Genomic DNA, 22,087 nt, shown 5'->3' with positions numbered 1-22,087 from the left:
TTGGAAACGCTGTGTTTAATATTTCCTGTCATGTGCTACTGTCACGTGACTGTCATCAACAGTGCAGTTAAACATGGCGGTGGCTACATCTGTTTTCCACAGAGTAAGAACCGGGTCGAAAATAGGCGCTCAGTATGACCAAGACGGCAACCTCATCCAGGTACAAAGTAGCTGGATCAGATTTCAACACTGCTGTGATGATGGGCTTGAACTGTCACACTGCGGACGCATATCGATACAAGCTAACACTGAAGCTAACGGTGAAGCTAGTTTGTTAATGTTGAATTAATAACGTTTTGATGCATGCTAAATCATCCACGCAAGTAAATCCCAAAAAGTTTTTTCTGTTGATTAATGAGCAAGAAACTGACCTCACAGCTGTTCCTTCAGTGGGCTGGTTTCAGTCACTGTGCGAAAGTACTGTTTATAAGACCGAGGAAACCTTCAGTCAGCTGAAACTGAAGAAGTCACCTGGATGGGTGACGAAACGTTTGTCCCAGTGAAATCGCTACGTCCAGACGAACAGAATCAACCTTCTGGGATTGAGTTAATAACGTTTAAAATCGTGCTAGTAGTAATTTTAGTAACAAAAAACGGAAGAGTAAATGTGAAGGTCTGAGAGCAGACGGATTAGGACCTCAGCCATGTGTGAGCTATGAAGTGTTTCTGGCCTGCAGGTGGAAACCCGGGAGGATGAAGAGCAGAGCGTGAAGCTGACAGAGATCCTGGAGCTCCTGCTGGCAGCTGGATACTTCAGAGCCCGGATTAAAGGATTGTCACCTTTTGATAAGGTATACGCTGGACTTCTGATTGCTCTTTTCTTCCTCTCTGCTCGTCTTCCATCCCAACTGGTTTTAGCAGATTAATACAACTTGTTCCTGCTGAAGGTGGAAACAAAAAAAATGTTCAGCATTTCAGCGTTTCACTAATTGAGCTAAACACACATCCGAGTACAAGCTGACTATAAAGGCAGTGAGGAGGTGATGTGTGACCAAAAAGTAAACAAACTTCTCCACCAAGCACTTGCTGGCTACACGGACTGGTACTGATGTAGCATCATTCTACTCAGCTGAGCATTCAAAGTGCCTCCTGACAGCTCTCATTCACCCAGTCGGCTTTTATCTGAGCACTCTCTGACATTGACACACACACTCACTCTCTCTCTCTCTCTCTCTCCCCCCTCCCCCATGGATGCATTGCGAGCAACCCAGGGTTCAGTATCTTGGTTAAAGACACTTTAGCATGTGGGCTGCAGGCTTGATCAGCTCTACCACCACAGCTGGCTCCATGTGATATATGAAAGGAAGAGTAATCTGTGGGTAATAATCACTGGTGCATTGACCTGGTGGTAAAGAATGACTCTAAGCAGCCTGTTGAAAACCTTGACCCAAGATACAACCTCCCATGTAGAAAATATTTTTGTAAAATGTATTAAATTAATTTTCACCTCAGAATTCTACACGCCATATCCCATAATGACAAAGTAAATAAAGTTTTCTTGAAATTCTTGCAAATGTATTAAAGATAAATGAATAAATGACATGTAGATTATTATTTACAACTTTACCTTTGGAGAATTTAGATGACAGTCCATGATTTGGAAATTCACACACCTGTCTATATAAGGTCCCATAGTTGACAGTAGATGTCAGAGCACAAACCAAGCCAACCATTTGAGCAGCATTCCACCTTTAGAGTGGCCAGTCACACGACAGCCCACCTGGTGTTTGCCAAAACACACCATGAGAAACAAAATGACCTGGTCTGATGAATCAAAGATTGGCATTCAGGCCAAAGAGTTCAATCGTCATGCCAGATGGAAACCAGGCACTGCTTATCACCTGGCCTGTACAGTCACAGGTCACCCACAAATCTGAAGGTTGGTAGTTCGATCCCTGTCTGCTCCAGTCTGCATGCCAAATATCTTTAGGCAATAAACTAACCTCAAATTGCTCTGTGATGTCAGAGTATGAATGTGTGTGAATGTTAGTTAGAAGCATGTATGTAGGAGAGGCATAGAAAAAAAAGTTCTGCTGTGAGTGAAGTTACATAAAGCACTTGGAGTGCTCAGAGTAGAAAAGTGCTGTAGAAGAAGCCGTTCTTTTACAGTGAAATGTGTGATGCAGCATCACGCTGTGGGCAACTAGGAGACTAGTTATCTTTCTAAGGGTATCTCCCTTAGAGCTACGGTGAGGAGAGGGGCTCATAGTTGAGCTGCTATGCTGCCCCTCGACACTGCGAGGAGCCAGTTGAGGTGGTTCGCGTATCTGACAAGGATGCCTCCTGGGTGAGATGTTCTGGGCTTGTCCTATCAGCAGCAGGCCTCGGTGTGCACCAAAGACATGCTGGAGAGATGATATTTCTTGTCTGGCCTGAAATGCAGCAGTGTTTCTGACTGGGCAGAGGGAGGTCTGGGGTTATCTGCTTAGGCTACTGCCCCTGCAACCTGGCAACTGATGACTGGCACTTATATGAACACAGAAACATCAAGTCAGCAGAGATATGAATCATTCCTTTATGTCAGAACTGTTGGATTAAAATCTGAATAAAAACATACTCCAGATATTTGAAAACTGTGTTTAGCATTGATCCCATCCTGTACTTGTTTAGATATTTGCTTAACAAGTTTAGGATCCCTGGTTGATTTCTGAGAGGAGAAACAAATCCCTTTGGGTTTGCAGCAAGGGCATCTGCTGAGCGACCTACTGTGGTGACGCCTTGTGAATGAAGGTCTCAGTAAAGCCAACATGTTTGATGATATCACCGGCAGCGGGAAAGCCACTTCTATTTATGTTCTGCATTTAGGTGTAGGTAGGCACTGCAGTATTCTCCTGAATGATGGGTGTCGCCATTCAGACAATACCAGCACATCAGCACTGATACAGGAAGAGAAGTCGAGTTGGAAGCAGAGAAACTACAGGTTTCTTTGGTTTGTTTTAGGGTTTTTCTCTCTGTTGGATTAGCTAGCCCACCTCTACCGTGAACTGAAGTATTTATTGTTATTGTGCATTTAACTGAGAAAACCTCAGCTCACAGTTCTCCTCTACAGGTGGTTGGGGGTATGACCTGGTGCATCACCACCTGTAATTTTGACATAGACGTGGATCTTCTTTTCCAAGAAAACTCAACTATTGGGCAAAAAATGTGAGTGTTGGCTGATTTCTTTCCGAGTTTCTCTAGACTGGTCCAGATAAATCAATTTAAAGTGACACATCATACGAGCCACATTTGAATCCAGTTAAAAATGAATAATTTTGCTAACTTAGGAGCAGCTCAGATGGATAATGTCATCAGATATTTGGTTACATTTTTCCACCCTTTTAAGTGTTTTTCTTTGTCTGGGTTTTGCAGTTTCACACTGGTTTCTTTCTAACAGTGGCAAGGGCTGTTTCGTTGCAGATCCTTGACAGAGAAAATTGTTTCTGTTTTACCAAAGATGAAGTGTCCTCATCGCCTGGAACCCCATCAGATCCAAGGGTTGGATTTTATCCACATTTTCCCGGTCATACAGGTACACGGAGAATTCAGCCAAACTAATCTCAGATGCATTAATGTGCTTAATGCATCTGAGGAAAGTGCTAATGAAAAGGTTAAGTGGTCTACTTAAAGTGTGCAGTGTTTCCCCTAGGCGGACCCTCACACACCCACATTCAGTGCTGACGTTTTCCTGTCATCACAGTTTCAGGGTTTCATACTTTACAGAATTCAAAACGCTGATATGATGTTTGTGATTTGTCTTTAAAGAACGTATTCATAGCTGCCTGGAAGCGTGTGAGTAACATTAGTATTAGCTAATGAGCTTTGACTGCTGCTGGCATCAGATCCAGTACAGCTAGCAGGTCCAGCTGGAGCATGGGCATGGTCAGTCTGTATCTGCTGGTTCGTCCTTGTGTTTGATGAGCTGTGTGTTGTTTCATGCCAGTGGCTGGTGAAGCGAGCCATAGAGACGCGGGAAGAGATGGGAGATTATGTGAGAGCCTACTCCATTTCTCAGTTCCAGAAGTCCCACAGCCTTCCAGAGGTAACAGACATTCAGCATGAAGACCAGGGCGTAGCTTTACTGGACACATCTTTGTATACAAAGCTCATAAAATCACTTAAAGAATTTAGTTGTTAATGACCTCTGCTCAGTGCCATTATCTCCATACCGTACACACAGGCAACAGGTCTTACTACCGTCTCCTCAACCGTGCCATTGGCTCTTGCCGCCATCCTTCTCGCTCTCTTCTCCACCCTGCTTGCAGTCTCTTCATCTCTCCTGTGCAGCTTCCATTTCTTTGGGTGGTCAAGTCCAGGTTTTTAATTCTAATGAGTATTTAGACATCTGCTTCCTGCCTGTCTCCTTCTCCTTCACACACACATTCTCTCTTGTTTCTGCTCTCCAAAGCAAACCTCCCCCTTTCTACTCTTTCTCTCACCTGCTTCCTCTTTCTTGGGCTTATTCTCGTATTCAACAAACAAAAAATAATAAATGGCAGGTAGGCGTAACAGTACAAAGGATTTTCCAGAGAAGCCCACCTGGAGTTCCTCTGGTTAATTACATCTTGACCTACGTTCAAGTGTGATTGTTTTAACTGGACTGAGTTTATGAAAACAGAAAGTAGTCATGATATATATGAAATACAAAGTCAGACAGAAAAATAAGGCAATAAAATATTGAGTAATCAAGATAAGAAGGAAGATCTGTGGGCTTGTAGTGATGATTGTACACACTCTAATTGAAAGTAATGAGACACAAAGGCATTAACATGGTAAACATCACAAGAAGGCAAGAAAGTAACGTTGGGACTTCGTGTCTCATTGTAGGAATGGGGTTCAGTGTCAGAAGTCTAACACGGTATTCAAGTTTTAATGAGCGCTGTATCACAACCCTCGCAGTCATAGAAACATGTTTAGTGTTGGTCGGCCACATGTCATTAAACGTCCTGTGTGTAAGAGGTGCTGTTCACTGTACTGTGACAGGATAAAGAGTTCGTCCAGAGGAAAGACAAAGCAGTGAGGGCAGTGCTGGACGTGTTGGTGAGTGACGACACCGATACAAACGATACACTAAAATGAAATGTACCTGCTTAATCAGCAAAGTCAAATCGTAGGTCTGTTGTTTAGATAACTGCTGGGCTTTTTTGAATGAGCCTCGTTCTTTTCTAGGAAGTGTACAAACCACAGAGGAAGTACAGGAGGCACAGGAATGCAGAGGAGCTGCTGGATGAGGAGTCCAGGGTCCACTCCACTCTGTTGGAATATGGAAGGTGAGCTTTCACATCCGGGATGTGCATCACTTTCCCTGTTAATCCATCTTTTGCCAAAGCGGCTGTAAGACGTCTGTCTCATTTATTTGTATTTCCGTGTAAATAGAAAGCGCTGAGCTCTCTCTGTCATTTCTCTTTGGAGCCATTTGTAGATCAACTTTTATTCTTATAAGGCTGTTGGTGCCCTCGTTTTGTTGTTGCTTTTCTCTCCGCTGGGCTTTGTTCATATTTTCTGATGTTTATAGACCAAGCAGGATAGTAATAATAGGACTAAAATGTGCACTGGCTGCTCGCTTTATTGGACATATCTGTTAAACTGTTCTTTTTAATTAAACACCACCCAATTACAAATTTAATGCATTTAAAACTGACCCAATCTCAGCAAAGGGCTTTTGCATCTCGCCTTCTGTTTATCTAAGAGCAGCGATGGAAAACTGATGGTACATCATCTCCTACGAGGCTGAGGGGCAGGACTGGCAGCCACCGATGTTTTTACATTTCATATAACATGGTGAAAGTTTCAGATAAGCTCAGCCATCTACCTGCTTAAATGTTGTGTTAGAAAGCAGCAGAAGAAAGGGAAGAGAACTACAATGTCTTATTTTAGAAGGATTGATTGTGATGAAAAATCTGCAGAAGTTACATAATGTAAACATTCTTACACCGTTCAGTCTGTACCACGTAGATTTCAGGTAGCGCTCCACCAAGGTGCACCTAATAAGGTGGTCAGTAAATGCATAGGAATACAGAGGTTTTGTGTGCTGGATCAGTCGTTGGGCTGTTCCTTCTCTGGGCGCCACAAATTGACCTTCTGTGTCTAATTCCTCTCAGTGTGTCAGCGTAGATCTTAGTTTATAGGAAACGAGTCAAGAATTAAAAACCTGAGATTTAAACTTAGACAATGTTCAGTGTCTCATCTGATATATTGTTTTGTTTTTTTTCATTCATCCATCCCTGTACTAGCCTCTGTACTAGAATGTCAGAGCTCTTGCTGTAAGTACTGTATAACTGTGTGAAGCTGGGGGGGGGCAGCATCTGCTTACAGCACCCTGTGTTGTGGTTCAACATGTTTGTCAGAGAATGCAAACAGTGCACACTTATTTTGGCATGATGGACTGTGGTGCTGCTTCACTGCACTCCTGCATTTTATTTTATGTTTTTTAGTTAAACAGACACTGCAGATCGAGGAACCATGTAGTTTGTCCACCTGATGGATTCATGCGCTTTCTTGTGCTGATACTTTTTTATCGCATGATGTAAATGAATTTTGGGGGTTTGGATTTATTCCAATCTGAAGTCATATCTCATACTCATTGTTTGTTTTGTTTTTTCCAGGCGATATGGATTCAGCAAGCAGAGCAAACAAGACAAGGTAGGCGCCTGAAGGCCTGGACTGTAGCTGCTTCCACTGTGGGTAGAGCTGCAGGGAGGTTTGGCTGCTCTCTGGTCAGCAAGGATTTTGCTCCGTTCTTCATCTTCTCTTCTTTTTGCCCCTTTTCAGGTCGATGAGGGGAAGGCTTCACTGGCCGGTGGCTCGCAGGCAGCATCTCATGGGGTGGTTGACGTGTCAGAGGAAGAGGACCTGCAGGCAGTAGAGGAAGTGAGAACTTTATTTACTCAGCATTTTATACAGAAAGACAAATTAGGCACACGTTTACAGTAGAGGGCAAAAAATGATCCGCTAAGCCTTTCAGTTTAAACATTTAATTCACTTCAGTTTTATTTATGTGGCACAAAATCACAACAGTAAGTCACCTGAGGGCGCTTTATACTGTAAGAAAAACACCCAAGGAAGTACTAGGCAACAGTGCCACAACTCAGAGTAAATACAGACTTAAAGTTCAGCTGTACACATTTGAACCACAGTCAGCTCCCACAGAAACTCACAGAGATTCACAGTGAATCATAACTTTTGTGTACTGTCAGGACTGTTAACAGTGAGCCAAGTTTAGTTTTAGCTGAAATGAAAAGCAGCTTGATAAGACAGTAACTGAGCTCGTCTGCTGTTATTTGGGTTGAACTAATGTCTCCTGTCTCGTGCTCTTGTTCTTGATTTTCCTGTTGTTCCTGGGCCTTAAAATAATGCTGTTTGGTGTGGGCTTTGCCATTTTAGAAGTACAACAAAAATCTATAGCTGACTAATGAAAAGGAAAAACTCTGAGTCAAAGCCAGCGTGTGGATGCTCTCAGGTTGTTGTGATCTGTGTCATCGGTCTGTTAAAAAGCCTGGAATAATAAAATAAGACCATATTGTGTTCAACAAATAAATGACATTTATTTTTTTCCTAGATGCGAATTAAAACGTTGATGACCAACATGGCTGCCATGGCAACAGAGGAGGTATGTAAATGAAACACACGGCACAGAGAAGCAGAACATTTCTGCATCCGGACAACCCAAACATATAAATGTATGTAAAGGAGCCAAATAGTGGCTGTTCTGATATTCAGCTCTCACTGAATAATCTTGTTGATTGCATGGAGTTTTCTTTGATTCCTGTTGCCTTTCCTCACCGCTGCACTGTGGTAGTGACTGAGCCTGTGTTTTCAGGGGAAGCTGACAGCAAGTGCAGTGGGTCAGCTCGTCGGGCTGCAGTCTGAAGAGATCAAACAGTTTGCTTCTGAGTATGCTGAGAAGGTAAGCAGCTCTACACTGTCTGGTCCAAGTTTAGACTGCAGTTGCTGTGTTAGTCAAAGAGAGGGTGATCTTATAGTACAGTTCTGTCCTAAACACCAACTGTATATAAGATGCTGCTGTGTGTTGGCAGCTTTTTAAAGTGTTCATTCGGACTTTCTTCTTAATCAAACGCAGTGAAAAAATCACCAGTTAGCATGAATCCAAACCAGAATGTCACCTAATGGAAGACATCTTCATCTTTCTAAGAGCATTGCTTTGCTGACTGTTGTGTCCTCCTTGTGTCCCTGCAGCAGTTAGAGCTGTCCTCAGAGGAGCATGAGCATTATGGCCCACTGCAGCAGCACCACAGGGTGGTCGCCTCATTCAACAAACAGATCCAGCAGAAGACTAAAGAGCTGGGGGAGGTGTGTAGGTCACTGTGGTTTAATGAATGTGCCGTCCTCAACTGTGTCTCGGTAACTGTGAAGCAAACTTTTGATCCTAATGTAGCAAAAGCATGAAGTGATTTGGTTGTGGCAGTCGTAATAGTGTCAGAGCTTTGACTGTATCTGTTTTTGTGGCCACAGCTGCAAGCCAAGCATGCAGAGGTGAAGATGGGCTGTGATGAGGACAAGAGGAAACTAACGGAGGTGAGCTCAGGTCAAGGCTTACTTCACTGCCCAGTATGGATCTGATCCACTGGTTTACCTCCAACCATGGTACAAATGAAAGTGCAGCCTCTTAATGATAGAAAAACACCTGGTCCTTCAAATGAACAACAACACCTGATATATTACACTGTGATTGTTTAACACACACACACACAGCTGGGACACAAAATCACCTTTGGATTTAAGAAGTGACCTATTTTGTTGTCACCACAGGACAGGAAATCAGAAATGTCAGAGGTCAAGTTTTCTGAAAGTCTTGCGATGACTTGAGAACAAGGCGACGTAGGATTTTGATGCCACTGGTGTACGGGTGTACTGGTACCAGCTGCTGCTGCCAGTATTTATGGAGTTTGTCTGAGCTGGGTCCACTTCTGGGAATCTTTTTTTTTTTTTTTTTTTTTTTTTTTGTAATAATAACACCATAACACTTTCCACTGAGGGGCAGCATTTTTGCTTTTTTAAGACCGTTGGTCTACATTCGATTAACAGCACCTGGATATTGGTACCAATGCCTGGGCCACACGTTTGCCTGACCTCTTTGGTCCATCTGAAGCTCTGGTCCAGATCTGGGAGGAGACTCCCTGGGACGCCATCCATCATCTTATCCTCTCATCATCAGGATGCGCCTTCTTTTCCACATGCATGTACATGTAGAGTTGTTCACATTGAAATAGAATTAGTCAAAACTGTTTGGCAAAGAACTGAGCTAAAACGTTCAGTGAAATGTCCAGTGTAATATGTTCTACATTTCAGGGAGCTATCAGCCATTCAGATGCTTTGATCAGTAGCTTTAATTTGCAGGCTACAAAGGTGTCAGAGACTTTGGGGAAAGAGTTGGTGTGTTTGGAAGAAGTGGAGGAGCAGGCTGACAGGAGGTGAGTCAACAAAAACGGTCCTTCTGTTATCTGCTAACGTTTTATTCTCAAGAACTGCGAACTCAAAATACACACATGTGCGTTGAAATGTTTTCTAATCTAAATCTTGAATATACATTTTTTATACACTTTTTTTTAACAATACATCAACCAGTTCCCCACCTAGTATATATTCTTGTTGGAGTAAAATTGAATGTACTGGTAGTTACACAGCACCTTTGTAATGTGGACACTGTCTGCTCCACATTAGAATAAAAAATAAAGGTAAAATGTGCTGTCAAACATAGATGGGCACCTACTGATGGGCTTGTTGCCATAATATACCATTTTATGTTGTAACTTTACTGCACTCTGTGTGGTTTGATGACAGCATTTTGTGGGTTATTTTGTAAGTGATTTATTGCCAGCAACAGATTATCTGAGAGCTGCTAATTATGGATTTCATTTTCTGCCCAGAAAGAGCGTTCAATACATATTATCTTTAGAAGACTGCATTTCCCAGAATCCCTTTCAGTAGAGATGGGAGGTACTCCTGTTTGGCTAGGGAAAGAAAAGTTCTGCAGGAAGCCAGCATGTATGTTGCTCTGATGTTGGTCAGTTTTTGTTGTATGGCCCTTTTTTGAAGGCGATCGTTTCTGTAACTGATGTTCGATCCATTTTCTTGGCTAAGTGGATTTGCCACATTTTGTATTGACAAACATAGTGTGTGATTGCTGTACTAAAATGGGCTTGACCCTTTAATCTGCAGAGCTGGTTTAAGCAGCTTCTTGTAGATCTCTACAGTGGTGTTGACAAAGTCTTTGCCCCCTTCCTGTGGTTGGGGGGGGGGTTCGGCCCGCTCGTCTTTGAATTGTTGTAATTCAGCCACATGCGAGGGTTTTGGAGCATGAACCGAAAGTGCAGCACCCGATTGAATCCTGACGATGAATAAATAAACACTTTAATAACACTATTTGTAAAAAAATCTATTGCGTAGATGGCTTACCAGCAGTTTTACTAATAATGCATGGATTGCACCGTTTTAAAATGCAGTAAATTGCCTGCTGTGAACCTCCTGTATTTTATTCTTTGGACTCTCCTTTCACGCTCTGCACTCTGATAAATCACTGCAGTTATTTTAAGGCCAAACCAACTTTTACAGACAGGTAAGAAAGAGCAGATGGTCGCTGGCTTCACAGAGAATTCATTAGTCACACATCAAGTGATCGTTCAAACCCCCCACAGAAGGTGAACGACTTCCAAACTCTGCCCAAATATCCTCTCTGTGCCGGCTGTGAGTTTAACACATGTAAACGCTATTCCAGGAAAAACTGACAGAAAGTATTTACTGAAAAATAATATTAAAAAAAAATCGTTTTTTCCTATTCCATTTTTGCTATTCTGTTTTTATTGCCACACTTCGTTTGCATTGAAACTATCATCAAGGTTCTAAGATCAACTAACGATCGAAGAACCTTCAACGAACACGCCGTCAGCTCAGCCCAATGTCGTTTGTTTGGGTTTTTTTATTTATTTATTTATTTTAGAACAAACAAGTAAAAGATGAATCACCTCTATCAAAAAATGATGTTTAATATCATTATAGCAGCACATGCTATGATATATGAAGACGTCTCCTCAGTGTTGAAAGTCCAGTGTAAACAACAGCAGTCACATCTTGTGGTGAAGAAGTTCTTTAAAATCAAATGATTGGCTGCCTGTTCAGCTGCAGCAGTGCAGCAGCAAATGTAACCCATGATTCTGGGCCTTACCTGACACTGGACTTTGCCCTCTGTGCATCTATGAAGCAGCTGTGAGTAATAATAGGTTTATTTCCTGTTAATAGACCTGCTCATTTGTGTCGAGGGGAGCTCTTGTGACAGCTAATTGTACTTTTGCAGTCCATGTGGTGGGAAGCGTCCGTGTGCTGCTCAGTAAGCAGTCTCATGGTTGTTCTTGTGTTGCCTGATGAGTCTGTTTGAATGTGTTATTAACTGGTTTACATTACTAACTAACACATGCTGCTGTCTTCTCTGTTAGCACACCACAAACACAGACACCCCATGTCCAGTATGTACTCCCTGCTGCTCCATTTGTATGAAGAATAAACTATTCCTTCTCCAGACTCTAATCAGAATTAAGTCCATATTGTTTCTGCCTCAACCAGCTTATATTTAATGCTAGAGTTTGAATCGACTGTGGAAGTTTTAGTGACAATTGTACTAAAACACATGAGGTTACTGGCAATGACAAAATGTGTCTCCTTTCATCAGTCGATGACTTTCTGATCAAATGTTTCTTTGTTGAACAGGCTGCTCGATAAGCTGAGGGCTCTGGTGACGATGAACGAGAACCTGAAGCAGCAGGAGCAGGAGTTCCGCACACACTGCAGAGTGAGCATCAATGCAATCACTGTCACTGTGTATCCTGCTGATGGTCACTAGCACCATTTCTTCCTCTTAATGCCTGAGCTCTGTATGCAGGAAGAGATGGCTCGTCTGCAGAGGAACATTCAGGAGCTAAAGTCTGCATCAGGACAGGATACAGAGGAAGAGAAGGTACATATCATACGCTGGCTGTCGTCTCTTACAGTATAAAGTCATTGTTGCCATTCCTAGATTGTGAGTAGGTGAAAGTTAACTTGAGCTTTCCACTCAGATAATCTTGATTTACAGCACTTTCTCTTTCCTTAGGAGAGGGACCAGCTGATAGACAAACAGTACAACACAGGGAGAGAGAAGCTACAGAAGATCCGCCTGCTCATGGTAACTACTTCTTAAACCACAGTAACGACTGTAAGTCGAACAGGTGGTCGGGTCTCTCGCGCCCCAATCCTGGGTTTCAGCACCGCTGTAAACGATGCGCAACAGACCCGACCACGTGTTTGCAATTTTTGTGCACCTCTTTATTGCGGCTGTCGACTAACACACACAGCTGCAGCGGTTGCGCATGTTATTATCCTGCATGCCGCGAATTTCTTTGTTCTCCCATAAAAGTGATTCCGATGTTAAACATTAGTTCCACGTGACTTTCCTGCCAGGTAACCTGCGCCCCACCTGTCAGAACTCTGCGCCCCCACACTTTGAGAACCAGTGATCTAAACTAACACAAACCTCCTGGTAAAGAGTAAATCAGTTTGCTAACCAGTTATTAAACCATGGACTTCACTCTTTTTAGTCTTTGGTACACTTCTATATTGTTCTTTCTTTGTGAGTTATGTTTGCTGATTTTTGGTTTGTGTTTTGTTGGTTTGGGAGAAGACTCAGTTTTGAGGGGATAACCGAGGCAGAAAAGCTGATTAAAATCTCTCACATTACAAAACTCACTATTGCTCTCGCTCTCTTTCACCACTGTCACTCCCAAAACTTCCCCCTCTTCCTAAGCAGCCAAATTCCATGTGTTGCCACATCATATTTTGATTGGTTGACAGTGGTGCATTTTTCTACCAGTAGGAAAGGGGGTGTTGTCCCCCATGTCTGTGACACTATATATTGTAACCCTACAATAATAATGAGTATATCCCAATAATCAAATGACCCCCTTGAGCAAGCACTTGGGTAGTTACCTATAAAAGTCCCTGAGTCAAACCTATCTCTTTGTGATACTCTGCAGTTGAGTAAAAAGGATGTTTTTTATGATGAAAAGTAAATTGGCCCCAGGACCGGGACGGGGAACTCCGAGAAGCTGTTTCTTTATCTCCTGTACCTCCACCATGGACGTCATGTTTTTGGTAGTGTCTGCATGCGTCTGTGTAATCAGTCTGTTTGTAAACACGCTAGCTCAAAAAGGTTTGAATGAATTCTGATAAAACTTGGTAAGGCTTTCTAAGTAGCTGCTATTTTGCCCCTCTGGTGTTTCTGGGCCCCACTTATCTATTGCCCATTCATCTTAGCCGCTATAACACCTGACAGGAGCTTCCATGTTGTGCTGAAACCAGTCCTTTCTGGGGGGATCCTTGGGGATCAGGACTGTCCTGCCTTCAGTTAGCCATTCTCAGTGTGTCTCATCTATTAGAAGCTTTGTTGGGGCTGTTCCTTGAGAATACACCTTGGATGGTTCACTGGAGAACATCTGGTTTATCTCCCTGGCTTCTATCTCTGTGGTCTCGTCGAAGGCAAGCCAAGGCTGTGAGTCTTTGCTTGGCTGTTTCCAAGGCCTCGGGAATGGACAGCTTGCTGTACTTGTTTTCACACCTTTGTGCAGCTCCAATAGTTGACTGATTTCCATCTGTGCTGCCTTGATCTTGGCCTCTAATCTCTTTCTCCGTGGAGGGTACTGCTCCTTGTGGCTGTTCATCTTAGAGCCGATCGCCTCAGTTATCACTGCTGCCATGGTGTCAGGTTTGTTTCAGTGATCGTCACATCAAGGATTGTCCATAATCCTTCATTCACATCTTCTGGTAGACCTCCAGAGTGTATGTCACGTAGTCTTGGTATTTGGCTATGGATGGTCCAGGTTTCCAGCTTAGTTATGATCCTCTTTTTTTTAGGTCCGCTTCTCTTGCACTCAATGTCTTCAATGCACTAGTTGTTCTTAGTGCTTGGTACCTACAAAACCCACGAAGTAGAATCCCTCACTGCTCACATCAATGCTGTGGATAAAAACAAAGTTCACCACGGAAGACACAAAGGATAACTGTTTGCTATTCCTGGACTGTGCTGTGCACATTGAGGAGAATGGAAACGTCAACATTGAAGTTTACCGGAAGCCCACACACATGGACCAGTACCACCTCTTTGACTGCCTGAAGGGACAAAGAAGGAACACACACATGTCAGGGAAGCGCTTAAAACATGTGGTTATCTTAATTGGCCTTTTATCAAGTCAGCAAAGAGGCACAGAAAAGAAGATCAGACACCAGCGAGGGAGGAAAAGAAAGACAAACGCAACAACATTGTCATCCCCTATGTAGCCGGTGTTCAGACCCAGCAACACACTCGGACACAAACTGGTTCACCCGAAAAACAAAACGCCAAAACACAGACTTAACAACGTGGTGTATGCTGTACAGTGCAGCGAGGAATGCCCAGACCTCTACATTGGAGAGACCAAACAGCCACTTCACAAGCGCATGGCACAACACAGAAGAGCCACCTCCACAGGACAAGACTCAGCAGTCCATCTGCATCTAAAGGTCAAAGGTCACTCTTTCGAGGATGCCAGTGTTCACATTTTGGACAGAGAGGACAGATGGTTTGAAAGAGGAGTGAAAGAAGTATCTATGTCCACTGTGAGTGACCATCTTTGAACAGAGGGCGGGGCTTATGACACCAACTCTCTGCCATCTATAATCCAGTTTTGAGATCCCTTCACAGACGCCTTAACGCCCACTCACATCCTGGGCCATCTGACCTCAGGAAATCACATGAATCACATAATAGGGTGGGGCTAGGTTTCCCAATGAGCTCACCTGAAACCTTGGCTGATTGTGAACCACACCCAGTTTCACACCTTGGCTCATGTGATTAGGTAGAGGATCATTAGGAGGTCATTTTGTCCCTCTCGGGGGGGACACTTCCACAGAGCTTAAATCTGGGACTCCCCACCATTTGACCCTGGAACAGAAGAATCTTCTCTGATGAGAGGTGAAACGTCTTCAAGCAACTTAAAGAAGTCCAGACGCTTTTCGTTCCACGCTCCTTAGAACCCTGACCTAGTAGTTGTTTACTTTTAGTCTAGATTTTGGGTGTCAGAAAATCCATAGGTGCTACATGCTCTTCATGTAACCCCTTCCACAAGAATTACTTGCATATTAATATACCAACAGCTCCCTATTCTCATCCCTTGTGCCTTCTTGCTCCATTAGCCTACTTCTCAATACTGGTTCCTCAATAACGGACACATACCTTGTTAATCCGGGCAACAGCTGAGTCTGTAAGGCTTCACTCATATATTTTTCGCGCAAACTTGAAGGTAGGCTGGGATGGCATGTGGGGCATTCTCTCAAACTTTTCCCACAAAGTTAGGAGAATGAAATTATCCAAAAAGTCTCCTTTCACTGGAGCTAAGGGTATGTGCTCAACTCCTGAAAAATAACCCCACATCATAATCCCCCATTCCACCAAACCTAGACAAGAGCTCCATGGAATGGGTTTCCATGACCAAGCAGCTGCATCCGAGGCTTTGTGTTGCACTTGATGTAAGGCTTGGATGCAGCTGCTCGACTGTGGAAACACATTCCACGAAGCTCTTGACTTTTACATGGCCTACCACTTCATGGCTGCGTTGCTGTCCTTCCCAGTGGCTTCCTATTTGTTATAAACCAACAATAGTTGACCGTGGAATATTTATTAGTAAGGAAACATCACGACTGGACTTGTTGCACAGGTGGCATCCTATCATAGTACGACGCTGGAATTCACAAATGTTTTTAGAAACAGGGGAGACTTCAAGTTACAGATGGACAAACTGGCGATCACTAACCAACCGCATTTAGTGGTGGACAAAAAGTCTTGTTTAGTGATCGATGTAGCTCGCCCAAGTGATAACTACATCAGGAACGTATTCACTCATTCATATATGTATATATCGCTTCACTCTTCACAGGCTCGCAGGAACCGAGAGATTGCCATCTTGCAGAGGAAGATTGATGAGGTGCCAAGCCGAGCTGAGCTAACACAGTATCAGAAGAGATTCATTGAACTCTACAGTCAAGGTAATTTCCTCCTGTTCATCTGCTTTGACCAGTGTTGTTGCTGTGTGCAGGTCACAAATCAACCCCATAAAAATCAGGAGTTATAAAGAAATGCTTGTTCTTTTTGTGCCTTTCAGTTTCTGCTACTCACAAAGAGACTAAGCAATTCTTCACTCTGTATAATACACTGGATGATAAGAAAGTCTATCTTGAAAAGGAGGTAAGTAACCACAGCAGACCCCTGTCAGCAGGGTGCACAATGATTGCCAGTAAACTTTCTGATAGCATTTGGCTTTTGTTTCACTTGAGATATGTGACTGATTAAACACCTTGGTAAGTGTCACAAATAGACTCGTACTTAATGCTATTCATAACAAAATTTTAATTTCTGTAGGTGAACCTCTTGAATTCTATTCATGACAACTTCCAACAGTAAGTATAATTCTGCTCATTTGCCACGTCTAACACTGATGTTGTTCCAGTGAATAGTTTTCTATCAGTACGTTTCTTAGCTCATTGCAGTGAAACAGTGCTAACGTCCTCTACTCTTGTTCAGAGCCATGTCGTCTTCAGCTGCCAAAGAGCAGTTCCTCAAACAGATGGAGCAGATAGTCGAGGGAATCAAACAGAATCGCATCAAGGTACAAGTCTTTCTGTAAAAGGGGAATTCTGCTGCTCTTCTCTTTATAAACGTGCGTTATAGGGATGGAACCAAATTACAGATTTAGTGGTCAGTATCAGTAACACACAAAAATGTTTTTGATAATCCTGACTACAGATAAGATAATGAGCTCAGGGTATATGGACCCGCATGTCACAGCCTAATGATGCAAAGTTTCTCCTGTTTCGAGACAGACTCCTGCAGTACTGGTATGGCATGTGTTTCTCTGCTTTTTCAGATGGAGAAAAAGAAGCAGGAGAACAAGATGAGGCGAGATCAGCTGAATGATGAGTACCTGGAGCTCCTTGACAAGCAGAGGCTGTATTTCAAAACTGTCAAGGACTTTAAAGAGGTAAGAAAAGCATGTGCTTAAGTGCTGCTGGCTGTTTCTGAGAGGGCATTTACAGTTAGAGCATACCATTACAATGAAAGATGAATGCTATTCAGTAAGCTATAGTGAGCTATTATTCTTAGGGATAAAGATGGGTTTCACAAAACATAACACCTAATCGTGTTGGAAGATACAAACTGTAGCCTTCAGAATGGCTGTGAAGCAAAAAAATCAAAAGTATCACAACCAACGACTGCCGTGTTAGACAGCGTTAGTGATAAATGGATGTGCCTACAAAAGTGAACAGTTAGTGTTTGTTGACAAATGTTTCATAGTTTGGTGTTTTATTGAAAAATGACCTCAGAATGATGTGAGGTCATTCGCAGTCATGCCTGAGTTTCTCCCAATCTCAGTTTGGAAAGCTACATTCAACAGAAAGTTATTCACTCAGTCATCTTCTCTCAAATTAACCCACTCATTATTTTATCGATTGTCCTGATTTAAGACATAGAAGCATTTAAAATAAGTCCCTGAACATCCTCTCTCCTGACCACCTCTAGATCTTTAAGCTTACAGGGTTGAAATACAAAACAAAAATTCTTAGCAGATTTCTATCTGAATGTGCTGTAACGATACAACATTTAAGTATAAGAAAGAAATTAGAATTATTATCATTTTCTTCAATGCCATGTGCTAACACAATGCAGAGAAGCTACCGAAACTTTACTATAAAACAGGTCAATAATTCAATTTAATTTTTATAGAATATATTGTCACATCTGAACAAGTCGCCTCAAAGCGCTTTATATTGTAAGGTAAAGACAACATTACTGTTACTAATTGAAGAAAACAGGTTCAGAGTTATAGCTCTAAGTGCTAATGACTTTGTGAATTTCCATTCATCCATCTTCTTCTGCTGCCTGGTCGTGGGCGCAGCAGACCTCCCCCTCCTCAGCCTCCTCCTCCAGCTCGGCCAGCCGAGAGAGATAATCCAGCGTCTAAAATCCTTAACCTGTCTCTAAGGGAGAGGCCAGCCAACTTTCAGAGAAAGCTCATTTACACCACTTCATCCATGATCTTGTTCTTTCAGGGTGAGGGTGGGGACGTAGATTCACCGGTAAATCGAAAGTTTGGCTTTTTCGCTCAGTTTTCTCTTCACCGTGACTGACAGGTTACCGCTTATTGACCCGTCTGTTGATCTCCCACTCCCCCCTCCCCTCACTTGTGAACAAGACCCCTAGATACTTCCCATTCCCGTCCCTGACCCAGAATGGGCACTCCACCCTTTTCAGAGTGAGGACCTGAGGTCCATCTTGTTCTTTCCATTCAGCTGAGTCCTGTGGACTTGCTTTACTGTGTGCAGGTATTTGGTGGTTGGAGCCTCTTTGTGGCTCCCATTTGCCCGTGGGATTACCAAGTACTTGTAGCTGACCTCAGTGTCTGCAATCCCCTCAGTTCTGACTACTAAGTAGTAGTTACCATCCAACTACACTTCTCCAGCCCGAAAGACATTCCAGTGCCGTTGGTGTAGATCAGTAAATCGATGTCTTGTTCACTCCTGGCATACAGCTTGATGTCATCCATGTAGAGGAGGTGGTTGGCATTGGTCCATTCCAGTCCAGGGGTTCAGGCCTATGCAGAACAGCAGTGGGAACAGAGCATTTCCTTGGTAAATCCTGCTCTTGATAGTGACTCATCCTATTGGCTTGAAGCTGGCCTGTAGTGATGTTGGCCACATCCCCATGGAGTTCCTAACGGAGGCTCTTAGGGTCCTGTTGATCTTTTGTAGTTCTAGGCATTCATGGATCCATGTGTGCGGCACTGAGTCATAGGCTTAGCCCACAGGTAGGTCTGGTCTTGCACTGTTGAGTGACTCTTCTGTCCACCAGTTGTTGGTGTTTCGCCCCTCCGGTGGTGCTCCTGCTAATTCCTTTCTGTGGCTCCACTCATGTATCGAGCCATAAGCCTGTTCACCTTAGCCACTATGATGCCTGACGGGAGCCTCAATGTGGTAGTGAGAAAACATATTTGGTAGTTGGATGGGACCAGTCTCCTCTAGGGATCCATGGGACTCGGGAATGTCCGGCCTTCAGTTAGCTGTTCTTTGTGTGTCGCATCCATTAGCAGCTGGTTCATTTGTGGTGCGAGGCAGTAGGCATGAATCATGACAGGGTATACCTCAGATGGTTTAGTAGAGCACAGCTGGTTTATTCTCCTGCCTTCTGTCTCTCTGGTAACAAGCTATACCTCTTCAACTCAGGCTGTGAGTCTGTGCTTGGCAGTCCTGCCACGGAGTAGATCAGCTGATTAGTCAGCTGTTTGGTGGGCTTCTGCACTTAAACCAGCGCCATCCTCAGCCTTTTCTTTAGCTTAAACCAGGAAAGAATGAAAAAAGCAGTCGGATAATTCAAGAAAACAGAAAAAATATTCACTGCAAATTATGCAAATCGATCACAAGACAATGTGAAAACAAACGTGCACACCACCATTTAGAAAACAGTGTGTCATAATATATTAAAACAAATTAACCAAATAAATTACATGACTTGTGTGCTGTATAGTTTGCAGTCAATAAAGCAACACTTTTGTTTCAGCAAACACAGTTAAATATGAAAAAAGTGGGAGTGTAAATCTTACCTATGTTCTATTCAAACATGCAAATATAACTGAAATAACAAGAGAAAAGAAGAAAAAACTTCAAGTTTTCATGTGTCTCTATAGCTACACAATGTGCATGCTGAAAAAGGAGTAGAATGAAGTTTTAATATGAATGTTAAATATAGATAATGTCACCAGATTACTTGTTTATGCCTCCCAGTGTTTGAATTGGGTGTCTGCGGTTGTAGCTTTCCAAACACAGAGTTGAAGAGTGCCATCTAGTGGACAAACTGTGCAGTGCCATCAAATAACATTGTTAAAAGGTGTTTCTCCCAGGTCTCGTTTTTGTTGGTGGTGGTGTTTTTTTTTTATGTGTATATATATCTTTGTTTTTTCCTGTGTATTTCCCATAATAACTGTCGATACCTATAGATCATAGCTAACATCAGCCAATAATATCAACCCACTCTAATGAAAAATGCTTTAATCAAAAAGATTTGCAGATTTGATTTGAGCTGTCTTTTTGATTAAAGAGTCACCTCAGAATTAAAAATGCTTTGCAGTAAGTCACAGGTCACGATTGAGTGGATTGAAATTAGGCTTTATTCTGAAAAATGATCATTGCATCCTAGTTTCTACTATAGGTCTGCCTTAAATAAAGGCTTGTTACTTTCTGCTGTTGAGGTCCATAATCTGTATTTCAGGAAATGTGCTATAATAATTTTCAACAATGACCCTCTGAGTGTAATGATCATGTAACAATAATAACTTTTTTCCTTTTTCCCCCACTAGGAGTGTCGGAAGAATGAGATGCTGCTGTCTAAACTGAGAGCTAAAGGAGCCTCTTAGCTCCGACCCTTCTGTTGGTGTGTTTCATTCTAAGTAATAAATATGATGCAAACCAGTTACTAATCGAATTACTTGGATGACTTTCATATAAAATCCTGGACATGAACTGTGTTCTTCACATGTGCCAGATGCAGCAGACTGGACGACATAAATGCAAATCATTGTTTTAATCACACCTTCTGTAACATCATAGTGTCACTAATTAAGACCACGATCAGCCAGTTCTACCTAATGTTTTACATTTCATGGTAAACATAACAATAAAAAACTTAACCAGAGCTCCACAACAGTCTTGCAAATCATGACATTGTGTTTAATAATACTGGGCAACTTTTACTAACTCCCCGCACTGCACTGACTGTGAAGTATACGTACGTCTTTATGCTGATCATGAGTTCAGGCTGCAACAGTGAAGAGAATCCCATAACCTGTAATAATGATGGTTTTGTGTTGGAGAGTTTCCTGGTGTATTTACATGCCTCTGAAGATTGTCTTCCATGTACCATCCAATCACCATGGATGCAGTATTTAATGAATAAAGAATTGCTTATACAAACAGCATAAACTCTGTGGTCTGTCTCATAGGATAACTAGTGCTGGGTATCGTTACTGATTTCTATAACTGATTCAATTCCAATTCACAAGGTCCTGATTCGATTCAATTCGATTCAGTTTTGCCTCAGACAGTCAGAAATGTAATTCTGATCATTTATCAGTACTGACACTTGTGAGACTTCATTAGAGGTGTAAGCGTCGCAGCCTTTGTGTCAAAGTAACTGATGATAAAACAGAAAAACATGAAGGAGATTTTCCTGGTCTGGCTTTTTATAGCAAATAACCTTAATCTCCTGAGACCCGAACTCTTCCACGGCATGCATTTTTAATTTCTCTTTGATATCTGGGCTGATTGGTACGGTGGCCCCTAGAGACAAAGCACGTACAAACTCCAAAACACTTGCAAAATCCAAAACACTTGCAAAATCCAAAACATGTGCAAACTCCAAAACACGTGCAAACTCCAAAACGCGCAAAATACAAAACACGTACAAAATACAAAACACGTACAAAATACAAAACACATACAAAATCCAAAACACAACGGAAGTGCTCCAGGACGCTAGGGGCAGTGTTGAGCTTTTGTTACCTAGTAACTACACAAGCCAGGAAGTACCAATGACCGGATTTGGGGTCTGCAGCCTTAAAGGCCGCATTTTAAGGCCGATTATGTCACAGCGACACGACGAAGACTGTCCCAATTCAAAGGCTGCTCGAAATGCGGCCCTCAAATGCGTCCTTAATTTCCCTGAATTTTAAAGATGGGTCGGTGTAGCCTTCATGGCCCAACATATCCCAGACTTCATAGCGCGGCGGTGGTGTGGATAATTTTGCCGAAAAAAAACGGCGGAAGCGGAGCGGACGAAGAGTAAACTTTCAGAAGTAAGTACTGAATATTATGTCACTTATTTATGCGCAAATGTTTTTATAATGAAGAACATTAAAACATTACTGTTGGCAACATGTCGGGAAAGTTATGTGACATTAGTGACATTTGTACTAACTTGGTTTTAAAGCCTTTACTTCAAAATATTCGCCGTTCAATAGCTGACTTTAATCTTACAGAGAAT

At 42.5% G+C, this 22,087-nt stretch overlaps 1 protein-coding gene across 3 annotated transcripts; it reads left to right on the top strand.

Annotated features, from left to right (window-relative positions):
• The first annotated feature begins 26 nt into the window (after positions 1 to 26).
• Positions 27 to 21,020, top strand: ccdc93 (coiled-coil domain containing 93). Of its 3 annotated transcripts, XM_005943402.2 has the most exons (24): positions 27 to 160; positions 678 to 791; positions 3,050 to 3,144; positions 3,400 to 3,511; positions 3,923 to 4,021; positions 4,963 to 5,019; positions 5,149 to 5,249; positions 6,213 to 6,242; positions 6,585 to 6,621; positions 6,751 to 6,849; positions 7,538 to 7,588; positions 7,799 to 7,885; positions 8,176 to 8,289; positions 8,452 to 8,514; positions 9,337 to 9,410; positions 11,701 to 11,782; positions 11,873 to 11,947; positions 12,083 to 12,154; positions 15,936 to 16,044; positions 16,161 to 16,243; positions 16,418 to 16,455; positions 16,580 to 16,664; positions 16,923 to 17,036; positions 20,406 to 21,020. In XM_005943402.2, exons 1-24 carry the CDS (start codon positions 74 to 76, stop codon positions 20,460 to 20,462), a joined length of 1,935 nt encoding a protein of 644 aa, XP_005943464.1. In that variant the 5' UTR covers positions 27 to 73; the 3' UTR covers positions 20,463 to 21,020. The 3 variants fall into 3 exon arrangements, with proteins under 3 accessions (XP_005943464.1, XP_005943465.1, XP_042084905.1); XM_005943403.2 differs by lacking the exon at positions 6,213 to 6,242 and having other exon boundaries at positions 28 to 160; XM_042228971.1 differs by lacking the exons at positions 27 to 160; positions 678 to 791 and having other exon boundaries at positions 798 to 3,144; positions 3,437 to 3,511.
• The last annotated feature ends 1,067 nt before the right edge of the window (positions 21,021 to 22,087 follow it).

The sequence above is a fragment of the Haplochromis burtoni genome, unplaced genomic scaffold, assembly GCF_018398535.1.
Source record: "Haplochromis burtoni strain Fernald_Lab_line unplaced genomic scaffold, NCSU_Asbu1 Contig_372, whole genome shotgun sequence".
Classification (NCBI taxonomy): Eukaryota; Metazoa; Chordata; class Actinopteri; order Cichliformes; family Cichlidae; genus Haplochromis; species Haplochromis burtoni.
This window is presented reverse-complemented; position numbering and strand designations above follow the sequence as displayed.